The sequence below is a fragment of the Aricia agestis genome, chromosome 16 (genome assembly GCF_905147365.1).
Source record: "Aricia agestis chromosome 16, ilAriAges1.1, whole genome shotgun sequence".
Lineage (NCBI taxonomy): Eukaryota > Metazoa > Arthropoda > Insecta > Lepidoptera > Lycaenidae > Aricia > Aricia agestis.
In genome coordinates this window covers 9,072,813-9,087,534 of record NC_056421.1, presented here as the reverse complement: position 1 = coordinate 9,087,534, position 14,722 = coordinate 9,072,813, and the positions used below count along the sequence as shown (strand labels likewise).

Genomic DNA, 14,722 nt, shown 5'->3' with positions numbered 1-14,722 from the left:
TACTGATAGTTTGTAAAAGCTATTTGAAAGACAATAATGGCAACACGGATCAGTCACCTCTATCTTTATCTTAGTGTTTACATTATATTTCTCCTCATTATTTGATTTCATTTGATCATTAATTTATTCATTTACCGTTTATTAGAAAAAAGTTAGAATAAAGTATAAAATTATTACCTAAACTGTAGAAATTATACTAATAAATAATATCGATATGTATAACATGTTATAAAACATTATTAATTAATATTGTTCAAATAATTTCTTTTTTGTTAATACATTTTTAAATAATATTTAAGAAATAAATAAGTAGTTATAGACTAGTATTTAATGAAGACTAAGAACTAAACTAGCGAAACTAGACTCTGTTAAGTTGTAGGTAAGATTCGAAATACAACTTAGGAGATTTAATTGCTTTGTTTTTATTGCCCTTAATACTGCAATTATGGAATTTATTTGTCGTATATTATGTTTCACATTTTTTTTATAATTATGCTAGAATGGATATTCATTATAGATATTATAAACATAATACCTGGCCTTACTAATTAAAATGTTACATAATAAACACGCTATACAACGTTTTTTTCTGTCGATCAACCTTTCCGACGTATTCGACAAGAACAATAAAAAAATATAGCGTTTCCATTGTATAAATATTTTTAATATTAAGAGTATAATATATATTTAACACACTACTTGTATTTTTAATAAAATAATCGGTTTATAGTAATCCTTGAAGCTACGCAAAGTAAAATGTAGCATCCATGCACATTGCACACTTGTCTAAGAATTTATGGAGGATGGGATATACACCTGTATTGAATGTTATTGCTATAAGATCGAAATGGTACACCGGTTTTATGGCGAACGTACGTATCATCACAGTATGATAAAAATATTGTCTAGTAAGTAATATCATAACTATAATAATCTTAGTTAAACACAGAATTAGCAATAAATTAAAATCAGAATTGTAACTTCAAAAGAATAACTACAATAATTATTATGAGAATTGTTTTTTAAATAGAAATAATTAGCTATACATAATTTATTCGAGTTTTGATCTTTTTTGTGAACAAAATAAAAAGTTGATTTAGTCTACAAATAAATTGATTCAACCTCTAAAAAAATATTGACGCAAATTATTAAAATAATATTTTGTGATGATTCAAATATTCATACTGGTGTTACACAAAATATGCTGTCCAAACATATTTTAACAACCAATGTTGAAATACTTGGCAGTTACTTAATTTATTTTGAAAAACAAAATATTGAGTTGATAATACTCAACAATTGTTCATATTTGTTCTTATGTACTATCAGAGAAGTTGATTCCTATGCAAATTGGGGACCTACGTAGTTTGGTTGCGTTACGTCAAACCCAGCTGACAGATCACAATTAACATTGAATTGACGTCATATTCTACCAAATAACGTTGGTCTGTCAATTGCATAGGAATCAACTTCCTCGATGGTACATATATAAATATTTTTACCATTGTATCGCATACCACAACAAAAATGTTTGTTTGTTCTGTAAGAGCAATATTGTAAACATTTTTTTAAAATAATAACACATTGGTGTCACAATATAATATCAGTAGACAGTAAGGTAACCTTACATAGTATAGTTTTTAAAATGTTCACTACTTATATTGTTTTATGTAGATTCATTTTCCAACCAACTATTATGCAAGTTGCCTTGCTTGACTTGTAAGCGTCCGCACGAATGATCTCGCGGTCTAGCGGTTATTATTATTGGACGACTTTAGTAAACGGAATTTAATAATGAAAATAAAACATATTGCTCAAACAGCCTGTTTATACAATATCAGTCCACCATGCAACTTATCTCATAAGCATACATATAGCTATCTCGTTTTCGCAGTTACAGCGACAGAGCGCGAATGAAAAAGACAAGTAGCTAGGTCAGTGGACAGATACTTGCTTCGGGACCATTCTATATAAATTAATCGTTTGTGCGTTTAGACATAAAAACTAAATAGGAACTCTTATTTACTAAATTCCGTTTCACTAAGTTTAGCCACCGCTGCACTTTAGTTTAAGGGCCTGTTTCACCACTTTCTGATAAAGTGGAGAATAGGCTATTCACAACTTTTTTTGACAGATTATCCATACTTCATCTGTCACGTTAAGTGGTGGATAGCCTATTCGGCACTTATCAGGAAGTGGTGAAACAGGATCTTATCCTTGTATCAAAAAGATAATAATCACAATATTATAGTAGGTTTGACTAAGAATATTGTATTGAAATACATATTATTGTATCGAGCCCACGTTTTAGGTAAGTTATCGTTGACATGCCAAGGTAAGTAAGTAAGCCATTAAAAGGATTCCCAGGGCAGGACTAACGCATGTTTAAATGCAGTCCAGCGTTCATCTATTCACTATTGTATCCAATGTCAGTCAGCAATAGATACAAAACTCAAAAGTTTAGAAGTGGCAACCTTGTACCATGAAACTGTTTTGAGACTCAAATAATCGGACAAGAATGCCGCTTCCTAGTTCCTACTCTAATAAACGTGAAATGACGTTGTTAGAGCAGGACGCGGCATTCTCGTCCGATTGTTTAAGTCTCAAAACAGTTTCGTAGTAGACCTGCGGGGCTAATATGGTCGTATAGCAATTCCTCTCAATCAATTCACAAAATGAATTGTCAAGACTGTCAAATTCACGAATGTCAAATTTAGACCAATTCAATTGGTCTAAATTCGTACTAATTTGACATTCGTGAGTTTGACCAATTCAATTGGTATATATTCGTGCTAATTTGACATTCGTGACTTTGACAGTTTTGATAATTCATTTTGTGAATTGATTGAGAGGAATTGCTATACGACCATTTTAGCCCCACTGCACTCTGCAGTACCGTTGACTGCTATTTTGTAACAATACATACGTACATACGTTTTATACGTGGGAGAGCCATGCTTCGGCACGAATGGGCCGGCTCGACCGGAGAAATACCACGTTCTCACAGAAAACCGGCGTCAAACAGCGCTTGCGCTGTGTTTCGCCGAGTGAGTGAGTTTACCGGAGGCCCAATCCCCTATCCTATTACCTTCCCTACCCTCCCCTATTCCCTTCCCTTCCCATCCCTACCCTCCCCTATTACCCTATTCTCTCTTTAAAGGCCGGCAACGCACCTGCAGCTCTTCTGATGCTGCGAGTGTCCATGGGCGACGGAAGTTGCTTTCCATCAGGTGACCCGTTTGCTCGTTTGCCCCCTTATTTCATTTAAAAAAAAAATACAGCTTCGATATTATGAGTTGCGCTACAAATGTTGCTCAGTGGATTCCTGGTTAGTATCTACTATTTACACCTCAATATGGCCGTCAGGTAGCGGCGGATGCTTCAGTTTCTTGGGATCCAGTATGGAGGGTTTCTGAGTGCGCGTGTGCCACACATACACCTTCGTGCAGTTCTCGGCCAGGGGTTCCAAGTCGTCCTTCGTCGCGAAGTACTTGAGAATCTCACTCTCCTGTAATTGAGAAAAAGTAAGTAAGTTAGTAAAGTTCTAAAATAATTAGAAAACTGAATAATCATAGCTAGACGAAATGGAAATTATCATCCACTGACCACTAGACGTTCCACAAGGCTTCGCCCGCGTAAATTAAGAATTTCTGAGAAACCGTACATTTTTCCACAACCAAAAATAGTCTATGTCCGTTCACGTGGTCCTCTTTATATCTGTGCCAAATAACATAAAAATTGCTAAAGTAGTTCGTAAGATAGGTTTTCCATTAATCTCTTTCAATAAATTTCTCCTGTTTTTTTCCACATTTTCCTTTGTTTTCCAGGTCATATTAGTCTTAGCGTGATAATATATAGCCTTCCTCGATAAATGAGCTATCTAACACTGAAAGAATTTTTCAAATCGGACCGGACTCTTGAGATTAGCGCGTTCAAAATAACAAACATTAAGGGCCTGTTTCACAACTTTCTGATAAAGTGCGTAATAGGCTATTCACAACTTTTTTGACAGATTCTCCATACTTGATCTGTCAAGTTAATTGGTGGATAGCCTTATCAGGAAGTAATGAAACAGGCCCTAACTCTTCAGCTTTATAATATTAGTATAACTAGAAACGCCGTAATCAAACATTAAACATTTGCACAGATAAAAAAAAACGTCACCTTTATTCCCGCTACATTTATGCGGTCAGTAAACCCTTTAGCGCTAAAAGCTCATAGCATAATAGCGTAACAATGGATACGGGACAAGTAGACCGCAGCTGAAGTCGTGTTAGTGGGTCAACGGTCATACAGGCCCGCAGGCCGCTGGCAGGGTTATGTCACACTGCAGTAGCATTTACCCTAAACTGTTTTGAGTCATAGTTGCGAGTACGGTCTAAACTGAGACGAGTTTTAAAACTTTTAAAAATGTACTCTCCGTTGTGGTGAAATTAGTTTATCACGAGAAAACCGTACATTTTTCCGAAAATAAAGCCCGTATCTCAACAATATCGCACAGTATTATAATGTTATAATAAAGCCCAAAATATAAAATACATACATATTATACAGGTTGTTCGGGTGAACACCGTTATCCTTAAAACCATCAAATGAGCCCGTCAAAATGAACAACTTTTTCTATGAGGACAAAGCTGGGAACTAAAAAATCCGTCGTCATACCCATACAAATTCCGGGCACAGACGGAGTATGAAGCCGGCATTTTTTTTGAGTTCCTTGAGGACAATGCTGGGCAGCATTGTCCTCATAGAAAAAGTTGTTCATTTTGACGGGCTCATTTGATGGTTTTAAGGATAACGGCGTTCACCCGAACAACCTGTATAATATGTATGTATTTTATATTTTGGGCTTTATTATTTTGGGCTTTATCATTTGATGGTTTCAAGGATAACGGTGTTTACACTAACACATAGTATACAGTATGAAAGTATCCTTAACAATGTGTTATTTCATTAAAGCATAGTCTGAAAGCAGTTTAAGGTAGTGTACCGCGTTGTACTTTACATATACAAGCTTCGATCAAATATTTCTGTACAAGTGAGTTTTTTAGGATGCAATGATTTTTTTAATCTTGCTGCCGACAACATGTCTGGCAAAGGGCGGATGTTGTAAAGTGATAATGATATCTGCGTCACTTATCAATCTATTAATAACTTATTTGTAGAAATTAATGAGGTCTACACTCTAACTGCACTCAGAAAGTTTCAAATAAATAAGCTCCATACATTATTTGTCAAATTCTTTAACCTCTCGAACCCCACCGACACCTTAACGTGCCACCCGTAAAAATACCTCTGTGTACCACCGGCACGTTAATGAGCCACCTGATGCACTCGACCTCACGCTGTTTTGTAACTTATTTTAGTGTGTTTAAGATTTAATTTCGTTTGTTCTATACATTATTTTTAAGAGTATGAAGTTGGCTACAAACAGAATGCAGTAAATTAGTTCCTGATTGGCGCAGTTTTGTAAAACTTAGAAAAAAAAAAATCGAAAAATTTGAATGGCGCCAAAGAACGCGGTATTTGAAGCTCAATAGAATTTTGACATCCCGGTATTCGAGAGGTTAATAAGATATGTTTTCTTATGGCTGTTTTTGATATTTCAGCGTAACATAATAAACCTAATGTTATACTTTAATAACATACAGTATATTATTTCAATCCTTGAAATAAAACTTTGCTCAACAAAGATACACGTTTTAAGAGGATACACCAGGGGCTAGAGAAAAGAAAAAAAAGTACGTGTAATATCTACAGCTGTCTCCCTTACCTCAAGCCTATACCGCAGAACGCGATAGAGACCCTGATTCCTTCTCCAAAACTTAACCGATTTAAGTACTTTTTTTCATTAAAGATCAAATAAAGGATTGAGCTGTGTTCCTGTGTTTTATTTTTTTTTGTATAATCTAGCCAAATCTGTTTTCTGGATGTTGAACACAGCGGAAAATCTGGCCATTTTTTTTGGGTTTTTAAACGTCTATATCTTATTATTATCATAATTAAATTATGAAAAAAAAAGAAAACATAGGGACATTGTATTAGTGGCCGTTGATATTCAGGAAAAAAATTATAACTCTACCGGCATTATCCAGGGAGGAAACAGGGGACAGCGTTTTTATGGAAAAACGGCGGTGTGGAATCCTCTTAAGCGAATCCTCGTACGCTGCATTGTTGCTACTTTATCTAATCACGCTAATGTGCGCGAAGATTCAGTCGGTTCTGAAGGTGATTTACTGTATATTATTTAATTATATTGTATTTATTTATATTGTATGTCGATAACACTATCAAATACATAACAATCACTGTGTATTGGGTCATTGAACTGTATTATCTTCGCAAAAGTCTACCGTTTGATAATTTTCATTTGAGGTGACACCGCGTTAAAGTAAAAAATAGTTTTGGATATGTTTTAGATCGCTTGTTTTAAGCAAGAAATGGAAAGCGCGTAAGCGACAAAATGGTTTTTGTCGCGTAATTTAAAAACCATAAATATATTTCATATAAGGCAAAATTAGAATCCCTGTTTATATATCTATATAAACAGGGATTCTAATTTTGCCAACAGAGGAGAGTATTTATCATGTCTTTATCATTGGATTACCCATAGCATAACACGATTGGTCAACTTTTATGACACAGAATAATTATTCAAAAATACCTCTGTCTTTTTGATAAATTATTCTGTGTCATAAAAGTTGACCAATCGTGTTATGCTATGGGTAATTCAAAGATAAAGACATGATAAATACTGACAATGACCTTTAATTTCTTAGCTTTAGTCATTGTTGAGAAAAATCGATATCGCTACAGCCAAATTATCAAGGCGTCACCTTAAACTGATTTTAGCAGAAAGTAAACTAACACAATCACACTAATATTATAAAGGCAAAAGTTTGTGCGTTTGTTACTTCTTCACGTCTAAACCCTATTACTTATAAAAATTACAATGTTTTGCCTTTGTCAGATATCTTAGAAAAGTCGCTTGACAGACTAAAACTTAAGACTGTAAAATTATAAAGTCTACTCAGATAGTATGAATCTTTTTTAGGGTTCCGTATTCAACAAGGAAACCTTATAGTTTCGGTCTGTCCGTCCGACTGTCTGTCCGCGGTTTTGCTCAGTGACTATAGGACCTACAAAGCTGTAATTCGGTATGAATGCACATATTAATGATGACGACAAAATGGTATATAAAATCTTAAATAAATATTTTTTATGGTAGGGGATCAATCCTACACATCAAGCGGGGATGATATATTTTTTTCGCGTCCACCCCACACGGTATATGTTTTTACCGTGTGGGGTGTCGTTGGATAGGTTTTTTTTTTAAAATATTACGAGTATTCCTAGATACATTTTCGATTTAGAGACGTATTTGTGAAATATGAAGTTTTAAAGTGGAAAAAATCGTTAGAGTCCAGTGTCCCTCCATTCTACCAGCTCAACGGTTGCTTCTGGAAATGTGAAAAAATTCACGGGTGTAGGAAATATTATGCTGAATTTACAAGGAAAACTATCACGGCTAAGAAAACTTCATAAGTTTTTGAGTAATAGTCGACCAACTAAAAATAAAAATCGGTTAAGTGCGAGTGATGCGAGTGCGAACCTCGCGCACGAAGGGTTCCGTACCGTTATTGAGCGAAAGTTGGCAAAAAATTGTGTTTTTTTATGGGAGCCCCACTTAAATATTTATTTTATTTTGTTTTTAGTAATTTGTTGTTATAGCGGCAAAAGAAATACACAATCTGTGAAAATTTCAGAAGTCTAGCTATAGCAGTTATTGAGGCAGCCTGGAGACAGACGGACAGACGGACAGACATCGAAGTCTCAGTAATAGGGTCCCGTTTTACCCTTTGGGTGCGGAACCCTAAAAAAGTATAAAAGAACTTTTCGTTCAAATTCCTCTGAATGTAACTGAAATCGTGTTGGTAGTAGCGTAAAACATGTTATAAAGATGTACATTCATTGACCATACAAAAAATATCAAAAACTAGCGGTACTACGGAACCCTATAATGCGCGTGGCCCGACACGCACTTGGCCGGTTTTTATTGCTCCTAGGTCTTGGTTAGGGCATAAGATCGGATAAAAATATGAATAAAATAATACCTTAATTATAAAATAAATTTTTAAAACTAGATAAATCTTACACATGATAATTAAAATCGAAATAATATAAATAGATAATAATAGCTAAAAAAATCCTTGAGGTTTAAGGTCAGACTACCGGAAAGAAATTAGTTTTTACAATTTACATAATGATTTTAAATAATACATAGTAATCTCCATTAATTTTTACAACCAATGTGCTACGTAGCAAGCGAAATATCGTTTCTGACGTGCCATTCAAAGACCGGCTGCAACTCTTATAATGTTGCGAGTGTCCATAGGCGACGGTAGTTGCTTTCCATCAGGTGACCCGTTTGCTCGTTTGGCCCCTTATTATATAAAAAAAAGTGTTGGACAACCATGATCGCGAAGCATACAGCATGCAATCGACCTCGATCACGGGCAATCATAAATTGTAATCGCTTGTTTTGGTACATATGTAGAAACCAGAAGCCCACATTATGTCATAGACAAGAAATGATAAGTAACATAATTTAAAACTATTAGATAACTTATGTCAATTAGCGTAATAGTGAAACGTCACATCTTATCTAGAATAAGTATCTAAACACACTAGGCCGAAGTTACGCGGCATAAATTCCGCATGATTACGTCCGCATTGTCAAACGCATACAAAATACGGACGGAACGCGACGCAATAGTGTATCACTGTCATCGGTAATTTAAAATACATTGCAGGCGGAATCATGCGGAATTTACGCCGCGTAACTTCGGCCTAGTGTGTTTAGACACTAAAGGTACAAGTTGGAACCCGACTACATGAAGTTGCAGCAGACGATGTGTCGTCGCGACACGTAATTTCTATGAATGTGTCGCTATAGCTTCGTGTCGCTAGCTGCGCAGGGTATTTCATAGTTATACATACAAACCAGTAGTGTCGACTGTCGCGACGACACGTCATCTGCGGTTGCTTCATGTCGTCTGCTGCCAATCGGCACCTGCTGCCTTAAGCTGCTTTCTGACTACGCTATATTATATTAATAGATAGAGACTTTAGTTTATAGCTCATAAGACGACAATATTGTGCAGCACATTGTTCATTCACATTGTACATTGAAATTTACCTACATCGTAATAAAGACCCAATGTTATACGCCTACGTGGTCCAGTGGTTTAGAGCATAGCTCTTGACTCGAAGGTCGTGAGTTCGATTCATGTAGCATGTTGGAAACATGACGTTATCTCATAGTTTGGTTAGCTATTAGGATAGTGCCGGCAGATCACCTGATTATCTGGAAAGTAAGAGCGGTACGGCGTCTGATCTCTCGCCAGTCCTGTCGGTCGTCCCACTGGACTATGAGAGTAAAGGAGGAGAGAGTGCTCTTGTGTACTGCGCACACACTTGGGTACTAAAAACAACTCTTGCGTAACTGGCCTGGTTTCAATGAAACCGGCCACCATCACCAAAACCGTTACAGGAGTTATTATCATATAATAAAAAAGTCCAAAGTAAATAGCTCACCTGAAACCCAGACTGCACCTTCCTAGAGAACTTGGCTTCAGGATGGTCCAGGAACAGGGTCGCATTGATGGCAAACCCTGCCATATCTATGGGGAAAGGTCTGAAGGGTTTCCACACAGCATTGTACCCGGAGACCTTGCCATCTGTGACAAGTGGCATCTCCACTCTCATACCACCAACTATGCCAACCGGCCACACACCCACTTTGTTCTTGATTTTACGCATCTGAAAGGTAATTAATGTTAAAATTATGTTAAAGCCTTAAACATAATATAACATTATGTGCGTTCTTATAAGTGTGCACGAGTTCAGTCTGTTCGGCCTTTCCGTGTATAGGGGCTTTTATGAACTGATCTGCTTACATTTACATGCATAAGCATATGCAAACATCGTCATTTGTTGCATCAAACTACGCTATTTTTACTCACACGTTATCTTTCGTATGTGATACAACAGTACAAGGGATGATCGACTAGCAATAGCTTAATTTGACTTAGAAATCATGAAAAATCGGTTTGTCTATAAAGGTGATCGCACATTTATCAGCATGCACACGCCGAACGCGCCGCTTTTTAGAATTCGTTGTAACCCTTGTAAAGAAATCGTGTAAACCTTGCACATTCGTCCGCACCGTACTAGCCGCATTTCGTGTACTATGCGGTGCGTACGACGAGCGTACGGTGATGATAATGTGTGAACAGCTAAAATATATTTCATTATACGTACATATTTTGTCAAAACTATTTTATGATACTGTAAATGGGGCTACACAGTTTCTGGTTGAATAAAGCATTAGGAAAAATACTAGTGAGGTATAAATATTATATTCAGAATTATGAATCGTACTTCCAACGGCCATATCATATTCCTCAACAACAAGATTATTTTAATTAGTAACGATTCTTAGACAATCATGTTTGTTAGCTTAAGAATTTTAATTTCCGCTGTAATGTAGCTAAGATTGATAAAGATCTAAAATTATCTAATTGTAATAAACTGGTAGTAAAACTTATCTTATTCTATTTTTTGTTAATTAAGATGTATGGTAGCATAGTAATAAAAATAACATGATGCTATTTGCCATACTATTGTAACTGTCATTGCTGCTTGATTACTACAAAATATTGTAGTAATCAAGCAGCAATGATAATAAGGAATACCTTATTATTATTTTAATACAAAAATTACTTGTTAGTCAAATTAATATAATATATTATGTCTATTTTAACATACAGAAAATTGTCCTTTAAAAGTAATACTTGATGAATAGTTATTAGTTAAAAATTCCTTCTCATTACATAGTGTCAATACCAATATAATAGTCTACTACCTACTTAGAAGCTCATTTTATAAAAGAAAGAATCAGTGTCACTGATCAAACAATATTTGTTATTGATATGTTTTGTTTTCCAATATACATATAGAGTAACAATAAAAGAATTAATAAACAAACTTATTGTTTACCTCATCAAATACTTTTAATGAATATGTGTTGTCGTCATCCATGAAATACACTACACCTCTTTTATCTGTTGCACTGGATAAATGATTTCGAAGCCAATTTAAAGCTTCATTCCTTTGCTCTACACCACTAGCCTGAAATAAGAAGAATACATTTAAAAACCTTTCCTTATTCTGTCAATGAGTTAGTTTGATTAAGAATTAATTAAAAAAGAACACTGGAATTTGAGTTAAAAATATTAAAGAGGTGTTATTCCATTAATTATTATTATTCATCTTGTAGTTTATTTCATAACTACAATCTGAGCATAAACATAATTATTATCTAGTTAAGTACTTGTTATGAAATTGAAATTCCTCACAAAACATTTTCAAAGAAAGGTTATTTTAATTCATATTAAAACACAAAATTGGTTTAAACTCTTAATACTTTAGAAATTCTTTGTCTTCCAGCTGTGTATAAGTTACTTAGCTTTAACTAAGTTTTTAACTATTAACCTAGTTTAAGCTATAATATTCTAGACAATGTCTTATTTTCAATATATTATAAGAATATCACACTATTAAGACTCCTATAAATAGGTAGGCCAATCAATCAAGTCAGAGTGATAGCAGGCCAATCTAATTGGACTTGTTTTGCTAACTCCTGTGAGTACACAAATCAGTAAGGTTGGCCTATGATCAGTCCACCTGGAAATATTGGCCTTCTGTATACAGGGCCTTTAAATAATGTCAAGAAAAGGTTTTGAAAATTACTTATTAAAGAACACAATAAGTGGATTAATGAAGAACACACAGAAAAATGTAATGACCAACATACACAATACCAACGAGTGAAGTATGAGTCCAATTTAAACACACAAATATTGACATCCATTTCCTGTAATACCATAAATTATTGAATGAATGAATAAAGACAAAAGTGCAAGGAGGGGATTCTTTTTCTTTCATGAAAAGAATAAATTGTAGCCCATCATCAGGACTACTGATTTTCTTTAACTCAGTAAAATGTACTTAATTATTTCTTATTGAAATATGATGTTTATTGATTGCAAGACTAAAGTAGGTTATGTTTATTTGTGACAATGAACTATTTATTAAATGAGGACAATAGCTAGTTTGTTCGCTATTTCAATTTATATCAATTGACTAGTCTGCCAATATTAATCTCTAGTTAGATTGACATTTTTGTTGTGCATGTTAGGCTTTTTTCATTTTCTAGTCCAGGGGTTTCCAAACTTATTTTGTCTACTGCCCACTTTGAGAAGAAATTATGTGTTAAATCTTGCCACCCTGGTTTCAATTTAATATGTATCCAGATGAAATAAAAGGCCCTCAAGCCTCTACACAAAGCCCCTATTTTTTTCTGGGTCCCCCACCCTTTAGACTTTCAGCACAAGGGGGTGTTATCGCCCACTTTGAGAAAGGCTGTTCTAGTCAGAAACAAGAAATATAATATTTTCAGAATTATGAACCATATATCAGATCTATGTCATATTTAAAATATGTAATAAAAATTAAGAAGACACAAAATATGCATAATGTAAGCTAATTTAAATGGCACAGAACTAGTTTTTAATTATTCTCAATGTCATTTCTATAATTTCCTATAATTTTTCATAATTTCGTACATAGTAATTGTCATATTATTAAAAACTGCATTAAATTAATAAAAAATTATAAATACAAGTTTTTTTTTATTCATGTGAGAAAACAATTTGCATCAAGTACTTACAGTAGATTGCTTTGACTTGTGGGTTTTAGCATTCAGATGAGTATATTTTAGGGTGGACTCTTTCAATAAATTAGCAACCAATGGTGTTTTAGTCTCAGAATCTTCGATGACAATCCAATGAAAGTTCTTAACCAGCATCAAAGTTTGAGACAATCTGAAACAATAAATTGAATTTGTACCAGGAAGATCAGCATCACATATACATGCAGGGCCCCACTACCATATTATGTGCAATGTGTGCAATAGGCTCTAGGGGTGCCAAATCACCATCTTTAGGGGTGCCAAAAACATGGACCCAAAAAATTTGCCTAAAGCTAAAGGGGCGCCAAAATCCTTTTTTTGCACACAGATGCCAGTAGCCCTTACGGGGGCCCGGTATACATGTAACATTTGCCCTTGTCTGTCAAGAAATATTTCTTATGTATTAGACAAAGACAAAACACTGTTCATGTATGTCTATATACAGTGTAGATCTTTTAATAAGTAAAGACAATGATCATAAAAATGTCAATTAGCTTTTAGTATAATTGGTGCTGTTAAAATGTTATCTTAATGGAAATCAGAGCCACAAACAACATTTTTTCCTGTACTGCAGAGACTTAAAAAGAAGCTTCATACTTGATAATATGATAAAGAAATTTAATTGAATTGAATTGAATATCGCGAAATATATATTAATTACAACATTTGACCATACTGAAACCATCAAGACTATGCTGAGTGTCATAAAGGTGGCACTCAACATTGAGAGTTAAGGAATTTACTGGTTTTGGCAATGCAACCGAGGTCTAAATAGTCACGATGTGTGCTTACCTTGTGAGATCGGCCTTTTGGGCAAGTCTGGCGTAAGTCGGAGTGATGCCATAGATCGTTGGAAGGTACGATACAGGCATTTCCGTAGTATACTGACACTGGAATGCTGGCCGACTGTTGAACAGGAATAGCGCTACGAAGAGTAACATCGCGAATGCTAAATACTGCTTTTTGATTTGAACAAAAGGCATCTTATTGTCAGAATAATTTATCGGTACTCCGATTTTAACACGTCGACTTCCGAATACACATTATTGGCACTGCAAACAGCGATATCCCGGCCGCGCACACTTCATCTAATTAATACTTTGAGTAGTTTTATTATCCAATTCTGTCTACTGAAGTCCACTTCCAGTCTCCAGAAAATAATTTTGGTGCATTCGTGAGTAAACCAAACTTTTGAGCAACACGACACTGACGCTGCCGAACGAGCGAATGACATTTTTCGTGAAACGTCAAACGTCAACAAAAAATGTCAGCTGTCACATTTTTTTAATTTATCGAGAGCTGGATACGAGTCTTTTGCTCTATTTTTCACGTCTTTTGTTCGCGTCGCTGCCAAAAGTAACAAACATTATTTTCATCATGAAGTAATAATGATTATTATTTTCATTGCTGGAACAAAGAAAACAAAGCAACTCTAGACTCGAACTCTCAACATGCTCTCGATTCTCGAATTAAGAAAATTATCATCAACTCAGCACTAGATGGCGCTTTTAGGACTTTGCATTGGATGAATAATGAACTTGGCGTTCAGTAAAATAAAAGATTATCAAAAAATTATAGGTAGGTCTACCAGAATCTGATGGCAATTTTTTTTAATGAAAAGCAAACGAGCAAACGGGTCACCTAATGGAAAGCAACTACCGTCGCCCATGGACACTCGCAGAGTCGCAGCATCAGAAGAGCTGCAGGTGCGTTGCCGGCCTTTTAAGAGGGAATAGGATAATAGGGGAGGGTAGGGATGGGAAGGGAAGGGAATAGGGGAGGGTAAGGAAGGGAATAGGGTAGGGGATTGGGCCTCCGGTAAACTCACTCACTCGGCGAAACACAGCGCAAGCGCTGTTTCACGCCGGTTTTCTGTGTGAACGTGGTATTTCTCTGGTCGAGCTGGCC

General features: G+C 35.2%; 1 protein-coding gene across 2 annotated transcripts; it reads right to left on the bottom strand.

Moving 5' to 3' along the window:
• Positions 1-3,248: 3,248 nt before the first annotated feature.
• Positions 3,249-14,020, bottom strand: LOC121734848 (galactosylgalactosylxylosylprotein 3-beta-glucuronosyltransferase I-like). Of its 2 annotated transcripts, XM_042125476.1 has the most exons (6): positions 13,607-14,020; positions 12,794-12,947; positions 11,879-11,938; positions 11,062-11,193; positions 9,598-9,822; positions 3,249-3,508 (listed from the first exon to the last, which is right to left on the bottom strand). In XM_042125476.1, exons 1-6 carry the CDS (start codon positions 13,795-13,797, stop codon positions 3,344-3,346), a joined length of 927 nt encoding a protein of 308 aa, XP_041981410.1. In that variant the 5' UTR covers positions 13,798-14,020; the 3' UTR covers positions 3,249-3,343. The 2 variants fall into 2 exon arrangements, with proteins under 2 accessions (XP_041981410.1, XP_041981411.1); XM_042125477.1 differs by lacking the exon at positions 11,879-11,938.
• Positions 14,021-14,722: the final 702 nt, after the last annotated feature.